This window comes from Halteromyces radiatus (assembly GCF_025201355.1).
Source record: "Halteromyces radiatus strain CBS 162.75 chromosome Unknown BX664scaffold_4, whole genome shotgun sequence".
NCBI classification, from domain to species: Eukaryota; Fungi; Mucoromycota; class Mucoromycetes; order Mucorales; family Cunninghamellaceae; genus Halteromyces; species Halteromyces radiatus.
The window spans coordinates 1,304,542-1,322,660 of NW_026251690.1; the positions used below are offsets into that span (position 1 = coordinate 1,304,542).

The 18,119-nt window shown below is 32.3% G+C and overlaps 10 protein-coding genes across 10 annotated transcripts; 8 read left to right on the forward strand and 2 right to left on the reverse strand.

Annotated features, from left to right (window-relative positions):
• Positions 1 to 219: 219 nt before the first annotated feature.
• Positions 220 to 953, forward strand: BX664DRAFT_235140 (uncharacterized protein; the record flags this gene model as incomplete). The annotated part of the gene is made up of 4 exons (XM_051540171.1): positions 220 to 395; positions 481 to 558; positions 629 to 791; positions 852 to 953. Coding segments are annotated over 4 exons (519 nt in total), but the record flags the coding sequence as incomplete, so codon positions are not given.
• A 783-nt stretch (positions 954 to 1,736) lies between these two features.
• On the reverse strand, positions 1,737 to 3,045 carry BX664DRAFT_332348 (uncharacterized protein). Its single transcript, XM_051545306.1, has 4 exons — positions 2,695 to 3,045; positions 2,477 to 2,629; positions 2,325 to 2,416; positions 1,737 to 2,241 (listed from the first exon to the last, which is right to left on the reverse strand). Exons 1-4 carry the CDS (start codon positions 2,997 to 2,999, stop codon positions 1,829 to 1,831), a joined length of 963 nt encoding a protein of 320 aa, XP_051400011.1. The 5' UTR covers positions 3,000 to 3,045; the 3' UTR covers positions 1,737 to 1,828.
• Positions 3,046 to 3,270: 225 nt separating this feature from the next.
• Positions 3,271 to 4,780, forward strand: BX664DRAFT_296711 (uncharacterized protein). The gene is made up of 2 exons (XM_051542218.1): positions 3,271 to 3,549; positions 3,779 to 4,780. The coding sequence occupies exons 1-2, from the start codon at positions 3,288 to 3,290 to the stop codon at positions 4,621 to 4,623; spliced, it is 1,107 nt and encodes a 368-aa protein (XP_051400012.1). The 5' UTR covers positions 3,271 to 3,287; the 3' UTR covers positions 4,624 to 4,780.
• A 94-nt stretch (positions 4,781 to 4,874) lies between these two features.
• On the forward strand, positions 4,875 to 5,413 carry BX664DRAFT_385703 (uncharacterized protein; the record flags this gene model as incomplete). The annotated part of the gene is made up of 1 exon (XM_051549269.1): positions 4,875 to 5,413. One exon carries the CDS (start codon positions 4,875 to 4,877, stop codon positions 5,358 to 5,360), a length of 486 nt encoding a protein of 161 aa, XP_051400013.1. The 3' UTR covers positions 5,361 to 5,413.
• Positions 5,414 to 5,623: 210 nt separating this feature from the next.
• Positions 5,624 to 6,580, forward strand: BX664DRAFT_358750 (FAM72 protein-domain-containing protein; the record flags this gene model as incomplete). The annotated part of the gene is made up of 5 exons (XM_051548054.1): positions 5,624 to 5,815; positions 5,881 to 5,939; positions 6,001 to 6,075; positions 6,132 to 6,253; positions 6,339 to 6,580. The coding sequence occupies 5 exons, from the start codon at positions 5,624 to 5,626 to the stop codon at positions 6,578 to 6,580; spliced, it is 690 nt and encodes a 229-aa protein (XP_051400014.1).
• Positions 6,581 to 6,715: 135 nt separating this feature from the next.
• BX664DRAFT_332351 (uncharacterized protein) lies at positions 6,716 to 9,190 on the forward strand. The gene has a single exon (XM_051545307.1). The coding sequence runs from the start codon at positions 6,840 to 6,842 to the stop codon at positions 9,126 to 9,128; it is 2,289 nt and encodes a 762-aa protein (XP_051400015.1). The 5' UTR covers positions 6,716 to 6,839; the 3' UTR covers positions 9,129 to 9,190.
• A 191-nt stretch (positions 9,191 to 9,381) lies between these two features.
• On the reverse strand, positions 9,382 to 10,151 carry BX664DRAFT_349575 (uncharacterized protein; the record flags this gene model as incomplete). Its single annotated transcript, XM_051547606.1, has 2 exons — positions 9,382 to 9,603; positions 9,699 to 10,151. 2 exons carry the CDS (start codon positions 10,149 to 10,151, stop codon positions 9,382 to 9,384), a joined length of 675 nt encoding a protein of 224 aa, XP_051400016.1.
• A 2,032-nt stretch (positions 10,152 to 12,183) lies between these two features.
• BX664DRAFT_332356 (uncharacterized protein) lies at positions 12,184 to 12,987 on the forward strand. Its single transcript, XM_051545308.1, has 2 exons — positions 12,184 to 12,549; positions 12,601 to 12,987. The coding sequence occupies exons 1-2, from the start codon at positions 12,435 to 12,437 to the stop codon at positions 12,927 to 12,929; spliced, it is 444 nt and encodes a 147-aa protein (XP_051400017.1). The 5' UTR covers positions 12,184 to 12,434; the 3' UTR covers positions 12,930 to 12,987.
• An 82-nt stretch (positions 12,988 to 13,069) lies between these two features.
• On the forward strand, positions 13,070 to 14,554 carry BX664DRAFT_332360 (ceramidase). Its single transcript, XM_051545309.1, has 8 exons — positions 13,070 to 13,146; positions 13,203 to 13,260; positions 13,328 to 13,437; positions 13,525 to 13,573; positions 13,646 to 13,809; positions 13,859 to 14,047; positions 14,144 to 14,156; positions 14,248 to 14,554. Exons 1-8 carry the CDS (start codon positions 13,082 to 13,084, stop codon positions 14,371 to 14,373), a joined length of 774 nt encoding a protein of 257 aa, XP_051400018.1. The 5' UTR covers positions 13,070 to 13,081; the 3' UTR covers positions 14,374 to 14,554.
• Positions 14,555 to 15,456: 902 nt separating this feature from the next.
• Positions 15,457 to 16,864, forward strand: BX664DRAFT_332362 (Gti1/Pac2 family-domain-containing protein). Its single transcript, XM_051545310.1, has one exon. It carries the CDS (start codon positions 15,580 to 15,582, stop codon positions 16,513 to 16,515), a length of 936 nt encoding a protein of 311 aa, XP_051400019.1. The 5' UTR covers positions 15,457 to 15,579; the 3' UTR covers positions 16,516 to 16,864.
• The last annotated feature ends 1,255 nt before the right edge of the window (positions 16,865 to 18,119 follow it).

The following is an 18,119-nucleotide window of genomic DNA, read 5'->3' on the forward strand; positions in this document are numbered from 1 at the left end:
ATATATATATATATCTATAGATGTATATATATGGAACTCATACTCGTTTTTTTATTTTTAAAAATAGATTATGGCATTTGGATTATCTTTTATTTTATGCTGGTAAAAAGAAAAAGACGAAAGAAGTAAAAGAAATGTATCATTTCATCATCATCCATCAACTCTTGCTAGCCCCTGTATTGCTTCATTGACATCTTTTCTTATAATCTATTAATAGTGATGTTTCTCCGGTTACTTATATTGGAATCTGACAAAAATTCTCTATGGATCAAAATAGTGGGAATTGCGTTGATCGCACTTCGGTTTGCTGATTGGCCTTATGAATTAGCATTTTTACCTGTTGAACAAACACTCATTAATGCTTCGGATGCAGGTACCACTTGTTGGGCTATTTGGTAAAGTAGAACATATATAAAATAATGTATCATGTGGGGAAAGGGGATTTTCCCCCGGATTATTAACTTTTTTTTTTTTTCTAAGGGCGAATGGTGTGATCATATTGAATTTCATTGGTGATGCATTAGCCAATTTATTTCTCAGTGGTATGTTTGTTCGCAGGTAAGAAATAATAATAAAAAATTTTAAAAAAGTGAAACGAAATCTCACCAATCAATCTTTCTTATTTTAGACTTTATGGTCATATTCGTCGATCAAGAAAAGTGATGAGCCATCACAATTGTGTCATTGAATATATTGCAAGGAAATCATTAATCTGTTTGGCTTTAACATTCGTGGTGAATCTTATTATGAATTTATTCAAAGTGACAATGTTTTTAGGTGATCGATCTGATGTAAGTAAATAATGATTTATTTTTTAAAAATGACTACTAATCAATTGTTTTTTTTATTAGGCTTTTACTGTATATTTTGCCATTATTGAATCAACTTTACTTGTCGAAGCTTTACGAGTGGATCATCCTGGTATTCGTGATCAATCATCATGTCATCAATGTGCCCATTCGGATTATACTGATTTACCTATCGATCGACCAAGAAAGAACAGCAGTAAGAAAAAGGATGATGATAATGATGATGATGATCAAAAACACAACAACAACAAAAATAACAACAACAACAGTGAGCACCGTGGTCCAACTATATTTAACTATGGAAAGAATGATCATTTAGCTCTTGAAATGACACCAACACGAGCCACAACATCTTTACCGAAATCATTCTCACTAGTCAACAAAAATTTGTATCAGTATTATTCACCTACTTCATCACAGCATTCATATCATCATCATCACCCTGCTCTTAAATCCATCCATACTGTACAACAAACATCATCTGCTCCACCGTTTGTAGCCCCTGTAAGACCTGTTGTACGTTCAAGTGGTGAAATCGAAGCTGTACCTATTGTATCTCTCGGTTCTATCGAATTGGCGGAATCTATCAAGTTGACTCGTTCTGACAAGCGGGACTAGAAGAACACAATCTTTTTTTTTTTTTTATTATTTCCCAACTTGTTCCTCCAATAACATACACACACATATATTCAAATACCTTATTCTCATTTTTATTATTATTTTATTACTAGTCTTATTTGTAGATATATATTTCATCTTTATGCTTTTATTTGTATTACTTATTCTTCATCCAATGTAAACTGTTCTTTCTTTTTGTATCCATAATAAACATCTTTTTTTCTTTTTCTATTGATGATCTTTATCTTCTACTTTCAGTTCTTCCAAAAAAGGAATTGATATGAACAATCACAAAAAAAAAAAAAAAAAAAAAGATAAATAGATAACAATTTTTATTTTATTTCGATAGGTAACATATAAATATATATAAACATTATTATCTACAAAATGAATAAATTATACTAGGAAGAAGACATTTCCAAGGTGATTTTCTCCAAAACAATGGCCTGAACTTGATCCAAAATCAAAGGCAAACGATCCATGTCCATCTGTACGACTTGAAAAGTGGGCTGAGCTTGTTGTTGACGTTGATGATGAATGGCCAATAGTTGATCTTGCCAAGCACGCATTCTATCTAGTATTACATTGTCATCGGTTTGTGTTGAAAAACGACGACTTTGTTGTACCAATTCTTGATGTTTTGTTGGATCTGCCACTGTCAATAATAACGGTACCACAATTGCCTGTTGTTTTTGTCCATGTTGTTGTATGAGATATTCGTATAATCTATCCAATAAACCATGATCCACAAGATCGCCTTCAATAATCACTGATTTTCCATCAGCAATGGATTTACATACGTCTGTATCAAGTCCTGAAATGAAACAAATCCATTTAGTCTTTCAGTATCTTCTTTTTTTTTTTTTTTTTTTTTTTTTTTTTTTTTAAAAAACTTACCTTTACATACCAATTGACATTCTTTGGTCATTCTACGTAAAAAAGTATTACGATCTCCATTCATATTCCATAATCTTGGTGGCGTTGTTCCTCTATAAATAAATAAATAAATTTAGAAACCAGATCAACAAAGTATAATTAAGAAACTTTACTCGATAATAGTATGCATTAAATCATAAATCACATCCGTTTTCAAGACAGAAGATAAATTAAGTCGTTCAGATAATCGAGTTGCCATAGTAGATTTGCCTGTTAAACTTGTACCAGCCAATAAAATAACAAGAGGAATACGTTGATGATGAAAACTAGACAAAAAAAAAAAAAATAATTAATGAAAAATTCGTTCTATTTTTTTTTTTCTTTTTATTACCTTGACATGGTTTGATACCATTGAATATGCATAGCACCATAACCATGTTGTTTAATCAAATCAAACAATTCCCTTTCAAGATTCTGTTGAGAGACATCCAAACAACCTTTATCGACTAAACGTTTCTTCAGATCCAAAGCAATACGAAGGGCATGAACATAATTAATTTGAGCGGCAGTCAACATACGACAAAGAATAAATCGAGAAAGGACATAATAATGTTGTTCAGAAAGATGGACACGGACTTTGACAAAATCATACTTTGATGCCGAGTTTTTTTGACTCGTAAGACCCTTTTCATACATTATGCATCATGAAGCGAAAAGTTTTTTTTTAAAAAAAAAGAAAAAAAAATGGGTGGAAGAGAGGGAGGCAGGAGAATTTTTTTTTAGGAGTCAAAAGAACTTTTTTTTTTTTTTTTTTTTTATCATCGAGTTTCAATCACCGATTTCCGTTCTTGACACTATCCCCTTACAGTTTGACTCATGCAAGAAACGTTTTTTTCATTTAAAATAGTAATCTTTTTTCTATTTATATTTATCTTTTTTCTTTTTTATCTCTTCTTCTTCTTCAAATAAAAAAAAAAAAAAGAAATGATTGATAAATACTCTTCTTTTCAATCTCATTTACCTGATCATAGACGAGCATCAGCACCTATTCGACATGGATTTAATCAACAACAAGAAAAGAGACATAATAGTGTTGATTATTATTCAAATCAACCGTATCGATTATCTATTGCAGAACGATTTATGTCATCAAAACAAGATTATTGGAATTATCCTTCAAATGTCAAGATCAATATAGATGATCAAATATCAATGGATTCGAGTCCTGTTCATCCTCATTCATTAGGTATGTATTTACTTTTTTTTTTTTTAAACGCCCAACTTTTTTTTTTTATGAACTTTACCACCCCTTTCTTTTTTTTTTTTTTACTTGTTGATGATGGATTCAAAAGTAAGGAGAAGGGAACCAAAGGATGATCATTTATATACGCACATCTATAAAAATTCCAATGCCGATTCACCCTTTATTTTTTTTTCTTCTCTTTTACTTTTTATTATTATTATTATTATTATAGTCAGGCCAGACGAAGTACCAAATGAAACTGATACGTCCTTTACTCTTCATCAAAAAAACGATACTGATACCCCATTGAAATATACCACTCGAAAATCGCAATGCTCAACTCAAAAGACGAAAAGAAATTATTCTCAGGATGTTTCAGTACAAACAACTGTCGTTCATAATAAAAAGTCAAGTTCAACCATCAGTACAACAACAGAACAAAAAAAAAGTAATCAAGTGGAAAATAATAATAACAACAACAAGACAGACCAATCGACATGTTGTCATCGTGGGTTTTTATTATTATGTGTGTTCTTTTTTATCTTGGTATTTGGTATTGTCCTCTTCTTGATATGGCCACGAGTACCGTTATTCCGGATAGAAGGGGCTAGTTTGGTAACACCTGTGGAAATAGTACAAACACGACAAGGTTGGATGGAAAATGTGATGTTTACGACTCGTTGGCTGGTGAATGTGACAGTGGACAATCGACAAAACTATATTCCAACACGATTAAACAAGGTTGAAGTGATTGTCAAGGATGCATTGACCAATGCTTTGATTGGTAAAGGTGCAAGAAATAATAATAGTGACGACAATGCAACAATGATGGATGTGGTGCTGATAGATGATATTTCAACCGTCTCTTTTTTGGTCAATGTGAACTATCAAGCTCGTGATACGTCTGATACTACCTTTTTGGACTTGACTCATGCATGCCATCGTACTGTCAATTCCTCTCCTTCCTTACCACTTCATTTTTGGTTTACCTTGTATATGTTTGGTTTTGACTGGTTGGGCTTTACTCCTACGATCATCGCTACTCCTGCTTCTAGTGGTTTCATTTGTCCAATATGATTCTCTTTATTATTTTAGTTTGGCTATTGTTATACTTGTTTTGGTAGATAGGTTGATTTACCTGCATCTCTCTCTCTCTCTCTGTGTTACACCTATTTACTAAAAAATAAAGATAAAAGGAACACCCTTTTTTTTTCATTGTCCTTTGTGATCATTGTCTCCTTTCTTTTTCCAATTTGTCTTTCTTTCTATATATATAGATTTATTCGTCTCTCTCTCTTTTTTTTTTTTTATAAATTGATTTGGTGGAAATGGAAACATGGCATTGGTGGCTAATCGGGATTATAATAGTGATCATGCTTGTAGTAATATGTTTCTGCTTTTGGTATTATAGACGTCGTTCTATTACCAAACAATCTGAGCAAAACAAAAAAAATACCAATGATAACAATAATAATGATGATGGTCAAGAAGAAAAAATCATCTATCCTATAACCAATACACCTACGAGTACTGATACAACATCATCACCTAAAAGAATGATGTCTTCTCGTACTTTGATGAATCCTCATTTTCTTACCGAACTTTCAGCTCCACCTATTCAATTCTTTTTAGGACGAAAAGAACAACGATGGATTCCTCCTCGACCATCATCATCAGAAACAATAGATATTCCCCCACTTTCCTTGTCTCCCTTTTTAAGTCGAAGATCCTCTGGTTCAGATCCACAGTCTCGTAGTCCATCACCTATTCTTTCCAAACTCACTTGGTCATCACGAAAACGCAATGATTCATAAATATGATTGTTTTTACTATCACCATATATGTCCATCTTCTTTTTTTTTTTTTTCCTGTCCTTCAGGTCTTTCCTCGCTTTTTTTTTTTTTGTCATACTATTATAATCAACCAAGGGATTAAATTAACAAAAATCTGAAACATATATATATATCTACCCCATTCATAAAAAAAACCTTCAAAAGAAAAGAAAAAATAATAATTTTTGTTTGATTTTTATTTCCTTTTTGATACAGATTGACGACTTTTTTTTTTTTAATAAATCATGCTTGACAACGCAATGGGACGTGATGGTGTAAGAAATAATGGACGTTCTAATTGTCGATGGATGGCTACTCGTCAAGTGTGGTCAGAATATCAAAGGATGCAGAATACAGCTACGGAGTATGAACGAAAACATGTTTATCGAATAGAATGTCGTGAATGCAATACTATTTTGACGGATCGTGGCATGAATGTAAATAATAATAATAATAATAATTTTATATTTTTGAACAAAGTTATGTATTCACATGTTATTAGGCTGTACTTCTTTCGGATAGATCTATTGAACTCTTCTCCACTGATTTATTACCTGATACGTAAGATTCATTTTTCTTTTTATAGTGTAAATATTCATTTTTTTTTTTATGATCAAAAAAGTATTGGACTTGTAGAAGGAGATTATTCTGCAGTGGCCTGTACATGTCGAGTTCGTGATACAGCATGTTATCAATGGTAAGTATAAAGAATCAAACTGATATCTTTTTTAATTGATTTATTTCAATATATAGTGGAAATATAGTAGGATATCATGTTAATGTACCATGTAAATTATGTTTGAGTCAACCGAATAATGGACATTTTTGGATGTTTCGGAGTGTTGCAGTCAAAGCAAGAACCATCTTTATTCAATGTAAAAAAAAAAAAAAAAAAAAAAAAAAATCCCTTGAAAAAAAAAAAAAAAAAGTGATAAACCAATGATTTTTTTTTTTATTTAGTGACGGGTGATAGTAAATATCGTGATTTACCATTGATGTGGGGATTTGTTCATTCAGCCGGGGAATTTGAAGGAAGATACTTTAAATCAGGAGATTCATTGGCTGCTCATGAATCCTGTCGATTATCAGTTAAATTAACTTCTAATATTCCATTATTTGTTCGACAACCAGAAACAAAACGTGTACCAGCTAGATCAAGAGAAGGGGAAGTACCTGATATGTATTTAAATATGTGTAGATGATTTTTTTGAAAAAAATAAAAATAGACAATTTGCATATTTTCGGTATTTCAACCTATCCTCAACATTTTTTTTATTCTTTCATCTTTTTTTTTTTCTTGTTTCCTTTCTTTTTTATTCTTTTCCTTTTTTCGATATATTAGAAAATATGTATTCGACCATCTTACCTTACAACCCCCTTTTTCTATCCATTTTTTCTTTTTCTTTTTTTCTTTTGTTTTTCTCTTTCTCTTTATTTATGTCATTCCATCTTTAAATACTCATGTTATTACAAGTTCACTCTATCAATCAAGTCAAAAAGTATTGGCTTTATCTACTCTCCAGTTCTATCATGATACTACTTTTATATATGACTTTTACAACATCTCATTTATCAATAATATCTCAACATACCAATGACAACAAACTATCTCCTTCCCTTGTCGCTGCAGCTCATGGCACGGATGATCCTTTTTCAGTTTGGTACCCTATTGAAACAGCACTATTAGAATTGTTTCCCAAGGAAGCGTATACTATGATATTTGATCTCAACAATACAAACCACCAGCAAAAACAACAACTACAACATACACGTGGATCATTAATGTATAGATTATTTCATTGGTTTTCTCAAACACCAGAACGTCTTTCATTCTCATGGGCTTCTTACTATCAATTATTTCCCTCAAGTCAACAACTACAACTCGACCAAAACGACGAATATGATGATGATTTTGATACCACTTCTTCACACCCTTGTCATGGTCTTTCATTACCATATCCTATCATTCGCCATCTAGTCAAACAAAGTTTACAGTTGAATGAATCAAAGGCTCATATTCGATTATTTGACGACGACGATGACAGTGACATACATCCCTATCTACTGCCAGATCTCTCTACTCCATTTGTATTACTTCCATTTGATCCTAGATATCATTCCATTGCACATGATCAACCCATCTGTATACGCGCCATCATTCCTCCAGCCGTGTTGACAAAGCATCCTACTTCACCTTTCCATTATCGATACCAACCTTATCCAGCTTCAACAAACATCATCCTTGTCAATGGGACAGAACAACAGCAAGAGCAAACAGTAACAGTGGAACTTCCAATGTGGTGGGATATGATGCAAATCTCTGCACGCCATCTTCAGACAAATGCAACAGTTCCTCTCGATTTGATACCTTGGCAAGGTCACCATAAACTCCGTGAAGGTTATCAAAAAAAATGGTTTGAACATGCCAACAATGTGCCTGATTGGTCTCGCAAGATGATGGAAGAAATGGATGAACGTCACTGGATACATGTGTATGAAGCTGGTGTAGAACTTCCTGATCCTGGTCATTATGTATTTGAAGCCAAATTGGAATTTCAAGATGCTTATTGGAATGCTGAACTTGGTCCAGTGCAACCTTATCAACCGATGGACATGCCAGTGGAACCTAGTGCCAAAGTAACTGTACAAAAAGAAAATCATATGATGGAATCAACTGAAAAACTTGTATTGGATCATTTATCATTACCATTATGCAAAGGTGGTCGTGGTGATTATCATGGACGTTGGTTACCTTGGACTTTTGACAACAACAACAACAACAGTATGGTAATAGGATTGGATCGTTATGGGAAATTCTGGGCACCTACAACTTGTCGTTATCGTCATATCACTCATGCTCAATTCCATCGATGTTTGGCGAAACGATATCCACAAGGCATGAACATCTATGGAGATTCTAATATGCGACGATCCATCAAAAGTTTCATCAGTCATGGTCAATGGTGCAAGTCATATGAAAAATATCAGCAAACTTCTCATCATCATCAACAAGTCAATGCAACTGTATTTCAATCACCACAACAATGGTCTTATCTTGGGGATCCACGTCAATTACGAGCATGCCAATGTGAAGATTTCGAGGAAGTGACATGGAATGCCACTTGGTTCAATGCAACAGCAAGAAGATGGGATATTGTATTTGAAAACAATCAAGAAACAACACAACGCTTAGGACGTCAAACAGAATGGGACAACAACAACAACAACTATAATGGTAGAGATGGTATACGAGTCAGTAGTTACAAATGGGATGGATTGACATTTATGAATGATCAAGGATGGGAAGCTGGATTTGTTCGCACCAATTACAAGTTACCTACCGACACAGATATTGTTGTGATCTCTTTGGTGAATTGGGATATGGCCTATACAGAACTGACACACTTTCAAGAAGCTGTGGTTCAATTGATCCAACATATCAAGATGCAATACCATTCAATGATGATTGTCTATCGGACCCCTCAATATTACTGCTGCCGAGTGGATCATACGCAACGACAACGGAAATCGAATACAGCAAGATTGAAAACATTTGACAAGGTGGCAAGACAACTCTTCCAAATTGCCTTTGGTTCCTCTTTGATGATCTGGGATACCATGAGCTTAGGTGAAGCTAGAACCTGGGGTGAAAAATTGCAAACTGCTACTTGTGGGGCCAATCATGCTCAAGCCGATGTCATCCATTTGGAAAATCAAATCTTGATGAATGCTCTTTGTAATCCACAATGATTCTTCTTTTTCTTTATTTTTGGTTTTTATGTTATTAGTTTAGATCTTTTTTTTTTTTTTTTGTCAATAAACATATATATATATATATATCCTTATTTCTTATAGTCCTCTTTAATAAAACCAAGTTCCTACTTTTATCACTTCATTATTCATTATTCATCATCATCATCTATTCATCCAAAAATATTGGAAAATTTATTACATATCAAAGGAAAAAAAAAAAAAAAGAAGCGTGGCATTTATCCTGATAAAGTTAGTAGTGTACATCGACAAGATGTTTCGAAAATGAACGGAGAAGAGGACGAGTGGATAACATAGAATCGGTTGTCAGATGAACATGTTCTGGACTTGGTGGAGGCATATGCGGTGTGGGGTTGTAACAAAAAGGCGATACGTCCCGGTATGTTGTATCCATTTCATGATAAGGATGATGTTGACGACGACGATACCATAACAAAAAGAAACCCGAGATAATCTATTGTTTTCCCCAAAATGAAATAAAAAAATTAAAAAAAAAAAAATAAAAAAAAAGTTAGGTTTTTTTTTAAAAAAAAATAATCATATATTTACCAAACTCAAGACAAAAAGTGTTGCTATGGTGATGCCGATAATCGCAGCAGAAGGTAAAGACGAGGTTTGTGGATCGTTCGTCGATGATGATGATGATGATGGCGATGATATGGTTGTGCTGGCACCCATCCATCCATTGTTCATCGTTGTTGTGTGATTTGTTATAGACGTAGCCGTGGAAGTCGAAGTAGAAAATGTCGTGGAGGTGATCGTACTTTCATCATCATCATTATCGTCATCATCAAGGTCGTCATCATCAAAGTCGTTATCATCAAAGTCGTTATGATGATGATGATGATGATGATAATGGTAACGATAGCGGTGGTAATGACGAGGATAAAGATGGTTGCATTGCTGTTGTAAAAAGAAATTTTGTTGTCCTAAAACATCCTCTTTGACAACTTGGTTGCGTGATGGATGGATAAGAGTTTGTTTTGAAGAGGTACCTTGCATGATGGAAAAAAGAATGGAGAACATGGAAAACAAGTTAACTAAAAAAAAAAAAGGCAAAGAAATCGTTTCAGTTGGGCATATTATTTTCTTTAATGTTGACAACAAAATCATTCTCTAAACTGTAAAAGGTTAGTTGTTTCATTTCTTGGGAAAACTAAATGTGGATATCAAGAATACTGGTATAATAAAATAAAATAAAATAAAAAAAACAAGGACGTAATAATTTCATGTATTTCTATCACATATAGGACGATTCATCCATCGTTTTATCATCGTGGATGATCGATCCAGTCAAAAAACGATACATCTTGTTTGAATCAAGTTCATGACGAAGTTCACTTTAAATAAGCGCGTGTGAGAGATGGCGATACATATATATAGTGAGAGAGAATCGGTATGTTCATTCTAAATTTGGTATGATGATGGCTACTCTTTACAGAGAAGGAAAAAAAAAACGTTTGCTTGTACATGCAGGATGAAAAAAATGGGATCGATTTTTTTGATTTCACAGCCAAAATTTTTCAATTCCTCAGGGAGTCATCAGGCACTTTTTCGAAAAATCGATAAAGTCTTTTTGGTGATCATCGTATATTAGATGACAAGATAAGCGACAAAATGACATTAGATGATGATAGACTACCTTTTTTTTTTTTTTTTTTTTTTTGGAGGAATCCAATGGTGGTAGTTTTACTGGATGATGATCACCATTGGATGAATGATGATGATAATTTATTTTTTAAATTACTCTATAAATTGGGAGGTAAGCTATGATTTATTCATTGATACAATTGAAAGAGAATGATCTAATATATGTTCAGTCCAAATTTGATGTAATGATGATGACTTTTAGGTGAATTATAAAAAAGTAATAAAGAGGCACATGTAATGTTACAGTGCAGAGAATGGTTTCAATTTTTTTGAAATTATGTAATTATGGAGCAAGCTGACTAATGAAAAAGCAACTCATCATGCTTAGGTTACTTTTCTTTTTTTTTTTTTTTTTTTTTTTTTTTTTTTTAGCAATGTTAATGGTTAAAAGGGCATGAGATTTAGACCAATGATTGATGAGGATGGACACAGTGAGTGGTGAACGTGGTTTCAAGACAAGACGTTCCCAGATTAGCGCAAAAAAAAAAATCATTCAGAATTTTCAAATGTATCATTATTTGAGATCATTCTATCTATAATAAATGATGATAAAGTTAGAAATAAATAAAGAGAACGTTCCTTGGTTTGATAAGAAAGAATATGCATACCATTCGAAACAAAATGTCATCAAGATAACGAAACATTAGGAATTCTTTTTTTTTTTTTAACGACAATGAAAAAGGCCATGTGTTACTTGAGGGGGGATGTTTGTTTTTGCTACTCATATTCCCAAAAAAGGAAAGCGCTTTGAAATAAAAATAAACGCCCAGATCTCGATAACAGAAAGTATAAATGATAACAATCATTTTTTTTTTTTTTTATAATTAGAATAATGATGATGGTCTCTCCGTCTTCTTTTTTTCCTTAAAAAAGGAACACTGAGTTGCCCCCCTTTTTTGTTTTGGTTGACAGCCAGGAAGGGGTATAAAAAATTACGTGAAAACCTTCCCAGAGTTTATCATTCAAAAGAATGGAATTCCTCCTTATTATAAAATGCACCATGAGAAATAGTATTAAGATCTCAAACATACTAAAAAAAAAAAACCCCTTATTCTTACATCGATTTTATGTCGATAATGGGAAAGGTCTCTACATTTAAAGTGATAAACAATAGTTTACTTATCAACAAGGATGAAATGCCTAGTTTTACTTTTAGAACGAAAAACGTCATTTTAATCGATTTATGGAAAGGACTTTGCCACTTTTTTTTTTCATGCAATACATCGTTGATATCTATCGTCAGGAAGATTCCTTCTTCGGCTTGTTACTGAAACTGTTCTCAAAAAAAAAAAAAGAGAAATGGCCACCGGCTAATTAGTTCATTGAATTTCCGCCTTTTATTTTTTCCTCTGCCTTTTTTTTTTTTTTTTTTTTTTTTTTTTTTTTTTTTTTTGTTAGACAAAATATGCTTTTACGCCATGTATCCATCATTAGACCAACATGTTCGACCAAATCACTTTATCAACCGTGTTTCTATTGGCGACGACGAAATAAGATCACTTTAGTTCACCAAGATTTCCCTGTTGACACAACCTCCATCAAACGTCCAGTGCCTATTGTACTTGTTCAAAGTAGTCAAGATACTGACAGGACGTAAAAAAAAAAAAAATAGTCTTTCTTTTTCTAATATATATAATGATTTGTAGATGGCCTTCACGATGGCAAAAAATACTCATTAATAAAGGATATCGCTCAAGTTGGATTCATTTACACAAATGTAAAAGTCAAGCACTGGATATATGGTATAAAGGTAACATGGAGACCAACCAAAAGCAGATAATAAATGATTATTCTATTTTAGACATGACACAAGCTATGCAGGAACATTCGTATTTCCCACCCGTATTAATTGGTCATGGCTTGGAAGCTTGGAGAGCATGTCAAAAATACGTTAGTAACAAACCAGTCTCTGGCCTTGTATTGATTCATCGAGCAGGTGAAGATAAAGTAGCAGATGATATTCCATGTTTCACATTTGAACCTCATTTCCCATTATTGGTGGTGGCACCTTTGAATAAAATCCCTTTATTTTTACAGGAACAAGTGGATCATGTGCTGACGGATTCTCCTGGTGGACACGATCTATTATTACAACATACTTTGGATTGGATGAATGATGTCAATATGTAGTATAGTTTCTTGTGTATACCTTTTTGTATCATATAATAAATCAATAAAAAAAAAAAAGCTTATTTTTTCCATTGGAACCCCGTCAAAATGCTTATAAAAGCAAAGCGTGTTATTAACAAAAAAAAAAAAAAAGGTTTCTTTCTTTCTTAACCATGTCTTTATTTGAAAAACAAAAAGTGGTTGGTTATTGGGGACCTGTAACAAGTTCTGTGGATTGGTATAAAAAAAAAGAAGAATACTCGCGTAAAAATAATTGACATGATTCTACTTTAGGTGCGAAGAAAACTATACACATTCTTTTTACATTGCTGAATTCTGGAATACTGTTTCTGTAAGATATTGAAAAACAGATACTTCTCTTTTATTGATATCATTTTTTTTATTTAAAATGAATATAGAGCTTTGCTATGGTAGTACTTGGATTCTTAGGCATTCTTGCACATCATCGCTCACTTGGTTGGCGACTGTCTAATGGATATTTGATGATTGTAGTTGTAGGGTTTGGAAGGTAAAAAAAGAGAGACAGAGAAAGAGAGAATAGAAAAAGGAATTACTTTTGAACTAAACTTTTATTGTTTTCTTTCTTTTTGAATAGTATATTATTTCATGGTACATTGCAGTATGAACATCAAATGTGGGATGAAGTAAGACCAAAAAAAAAAAAAAAAGAAGAAGGGGAATAATGATAATAATAATATTTAATTATTATCTTATAGGTACCAATGGTATGGACAGCTTGTTACTTATTGTGGGTATTATTACAAGAAAATGGATATGAACCTATTCGCTATGGAGTCGGAATTAGTTTATATTGTGCATTGGCCACCTATGTTACCAGTCAATCTAAAGGCTCCACTCAATTTTACCTTTTTCAAACATCGTAAGTCAAGTAAGTTTAAAAATAATATTAATATTAATATTATTGTTAGGTTTGGCATAGTCATGTGGAGTTGTTTATGGTTTGTGTGGAAATTGTATAAGAATGTACAAAACAATCAAGTCATTCGATTATTTCATCAAGGTGGTAAATTTCTGGGTCTTGCTATTGGTGTTTGGTTATTTGATTCCAACATGTGTTTTATTTATGATTATGTTCCTAATCCTCAACTTCATGCTTGGTAATTTTTTTTTTTTTTTTTAAACAATGGATATTTATTTATCTTACTTTTCTATTTTATTTTATTTCGGATGGTGATACGAAATAATATTTATAGGTGGCATGTGCTGGTAAAAGAATTAACACAAAAAAAAAAAAAAAAAGAAAAGATTTCTCAATGGAAGAATAACTCTTTTTTTTTTTTTTAATTTTATACAATAGATGTGTATTAGTCTTCATTACTTTTTTGTAGCCACTGGATTTGAACTCATGGGGACTCAACAACATCGTATTACCTATTATGCCAATTGGATTCCTTATGTACAACTATTAGACAAAATAGAATAGGATAGGATAGCATAGGATAGAATAGAAAGAATATGGCTTAGTTAATTTTGGATCAATAGAAATAAAGATTCCCCAACATTTGAAACCGGATATGGTATAAGATAAATATTTGTATGCGTGTACAATTGTGTGTCCTGTGATCTAGGAATTGGGTTGTTTTATTGTCATGAGGGAAATGATAATAGTTTATAATGAACAGGAGGGATGAACAGGATGATAACTTGATTTATATTACAAGTATATATAAAATGCGATTGATTACGTGTGACTTGTTTAAGGTACAAAAAAGAAACCTTAAAAAAAAAAAACAGAAAAAAAAAACTATATTATGAATATGTGTGTGATATTTTGAACCTATGATATTTAGAGAATATTGTAATGACAAAAGAGGTAAAAAGGAATGACCTATCATACTTTAAGATCATCCTCATCGTCAGGGCTGGAACATCAAGTAGGTTAAAAAAAATAACTTTATTACAATAGTGAACAAAATTTCATTTTAGTTTATTGCCTCCCCCCCTTTTGTTCTGTGTTTAGTGTCAATGAGAGAAGGAGAAGGTAGTTTAAATATATATATATATATATGTACTTTTTTTTTTTCTTTTGGGGGGAGAGGGTTTAAAAAAAAAAAAAAAAAGCTAAAATAGATGTTTAAGAAAAATGCTCACTTGACATTGCACATATCGATCGAGATTCTCCTTGAACATATTCCACCCCCGAATCGATGTTAAACTTTAAATCGTTAGTCAACATCAATAACACCTAGAATCATCAAATGGAATGAAATTCTTTTGGATAAAAAAAAAAAGAGTTTTATAAAGAACCATTATATACAAAAAAAAATAAGAAAAAAAAATAAATCATCCTTGATCATTCATGTTGATCAACAAAATAAAAAAAAAAAATCTTTCTTCGGACCTTGCGTCCGTTATTGGCAAGTTGAATTATTATAAAATAGAGTCAAAAAGCTTATTTTTATCTTTGGTATTTTATCTTCATTTTTTCTTATAAATACGACACATTCTCCCTTTTTTTTTTTTCCTTCTTTCTTTCTTTCACTTTTTTCTCTCTCTTTTTTTTTTTTTTTTTTTTCGGTCACCGCGCCTATTCATTCCCCTTCCCCTCGATCAGTTTTTTTTTTTTTTCTGACTATATATAATTGTTTCTATTTCTTCATTTGTCTTCCACTCATTTTATATTTGAACAATGGAAACATTTATTGGACATATCAAGACTCCTCAAGATGCCTTGATCATATTTGAAGCTTGTCGACGAGGTATGCTACACAGAGTCAAGCGACGACTTTCCACCAAAGAGCGCATAAACATTCAATCGGGGTCCATATTTGCTTTTGATGAAGCCGAAGCTGGTATGCGACGTTGGACAGACGGACGAACATGGTCTCCAAGTCGTGTTTTGGGGAGTTTTTTGACTTACCGCGAATTGGATACAAAAAGACGACCTAGACGACATTCTTCTCATGCTGGTACTTGTTCTTACAAACCCAATGGTCTTATCAAACAAAGTTTCTCCATTTGTACTGCATCTAACCAAAAGATGCATCTCATCTCTTATTATTCCAAAGCTGATGTCATCAAGGGCAAACTCACTTTACCTTCCATGGATCTTCGACTTGGTAACATTGTCATTCCCAAAGGTTTTTATCCGGAACTCAATCCCTTGGACACCAGTGGTGGTCATTCTGCAACTTTACACCTAATGATGAAAGCTTCCATTGAAAACCAACAACGGCAACATACTAACAGCCCAAGTCCTCCTTCTAGCCCAACGACGACTACTACTACTACTACTCCTCTCAACCATTCGGAAAAGGATCATGGATTATTATTACGACAACAACCACCTTCTTTATCATCGTCACCATTATCGGTTTGTTCTGACGATGATTTATTATCGCCTTCTCATACATTATTACCATTCACATCTCATCATGTTACAACTGCATCATCCAATGGAACTCAACAATCATTATCGGCTACGCTTACATCCAAACATTCTCCAATAATGGCAAATCAATCTACTCAGCCTTTGTTACCTCCTGTTCAAGTATGGAAACCTTATTCTTTACAATCCGAAGATACGAGACAATTGGAAGCTCTCAAGGCTCAATTACGAATTTGAATCATCCTCTTCCCTCCTTATCTCTTTTTTTTTTTTGTATATAGTTTATGCTTTTTTTTTTGTCCTTTTATTTACACTCTTTATCCTCCCTCTCCTTGTTAGCTTATCTAATATATATTATATTAGATGACTAATTACAAACATTTTGACATTATCATTAGTTTTGTATACATCTGAAATCTTTGATTCCTTCACCATTCGTTCGTTTGTTTCATCTCCTTCCCTTCCTTTTTATATACATACTAGTTTATCATTACCATCGTTCGTCTTTTTATTATTATTATTATTATTATCATTATTATTATTATTATATATATATACAAATGTCTACACACAGATACACATCCACAATTTTTTTTTTTTTTTTTTGGCACAAAGGGCACTTTATACATGTTTTTTTTTTATTGTTATTATTATGATGATCCTTTTTTTCTTTTGATTTTATTATTTTATTCTATCCTTTTCTTTCCTTCTTTAGTATAGCCTTTTTTTTTATATATACATATACATCATTACCTGAAAGTATAATAAAAAAGAATTCTATACACTCGTTATTTCTATACAAATTACATACATGACATAAATGATGTTAATGATATTGCATGAATAGAGAGATATTGACATGGATTAATTGAACGATATTTAGGAGTAATGATGGATGAATATATTATCCTAAATGATTTTGTGAATCTCTCATTGATTTTACAAAATAATTCTTAGTGAAGTCTAAATATGGGCATGATAAACGTACGATATTGGGGATATGAGCAAACAAAAAGGAAAAAAAAAAAAAAGGGATTGGTTGATCGGTTTATCGGATCCAATCAAAACATCCCGATGAACCCGTTTTTAACTCCAATGGAATCCACAACAAAAACGAGTTCTTCCATCGATCCTCCCTACATTTATAAGTAATCATCATACCGTTGCTGTTATTTATTTATTTATTTATTTTGTTTCGATCGTTTGAGAAATCCTAGATCGTGGTACCTTTGTTGCATACCTCCTTTTTTTTTTTTTTTTGTTAAAAAAAAAAAATAGAAAAGATTTGATCATCTTGACAAAAAAAAAAAAAGAATTCTTTCTTTCCTTTTTTTTTTTCTTCTTATGTTAAATCTATGTAGTATACATGATGATGCATTTTTTTTTTTAAAATAAAAAAAGGTATAATCTATCAAAAGAGGAGTTGATGCAATCTGTGTTGGCTTGAAAATAGGGTTGCGGTGTAACAAGAACATGGCAAAAGTATGCACCAGTTTCATCGTTGGATTTCCTTTTCATCTATTTTCTTCCATCAGGAGGGATCTTACCATGCATCCATTATACAGAATTATTCCCCCCCTTGTCACCCACTTGAGTTTCATTGAACTTAGTGTTAATTCCCCCCTTTTGTCCAACCATCCCATAAAGAGTGGCCATTAGCTTATGATGATTCATATGGATTTTCTATGATGATTCCTTTAATGACAATTTTTTTTTTTTGATAAGAAATTTTATATCCTGTACAAGATCTCGTAAAAATAAAAGAATAAAAAAAAATCAGACTGACATTATACGCTTTTTTTTTTTTGTTTGTTTGTTATATTTTACACGGAGTAGATGGA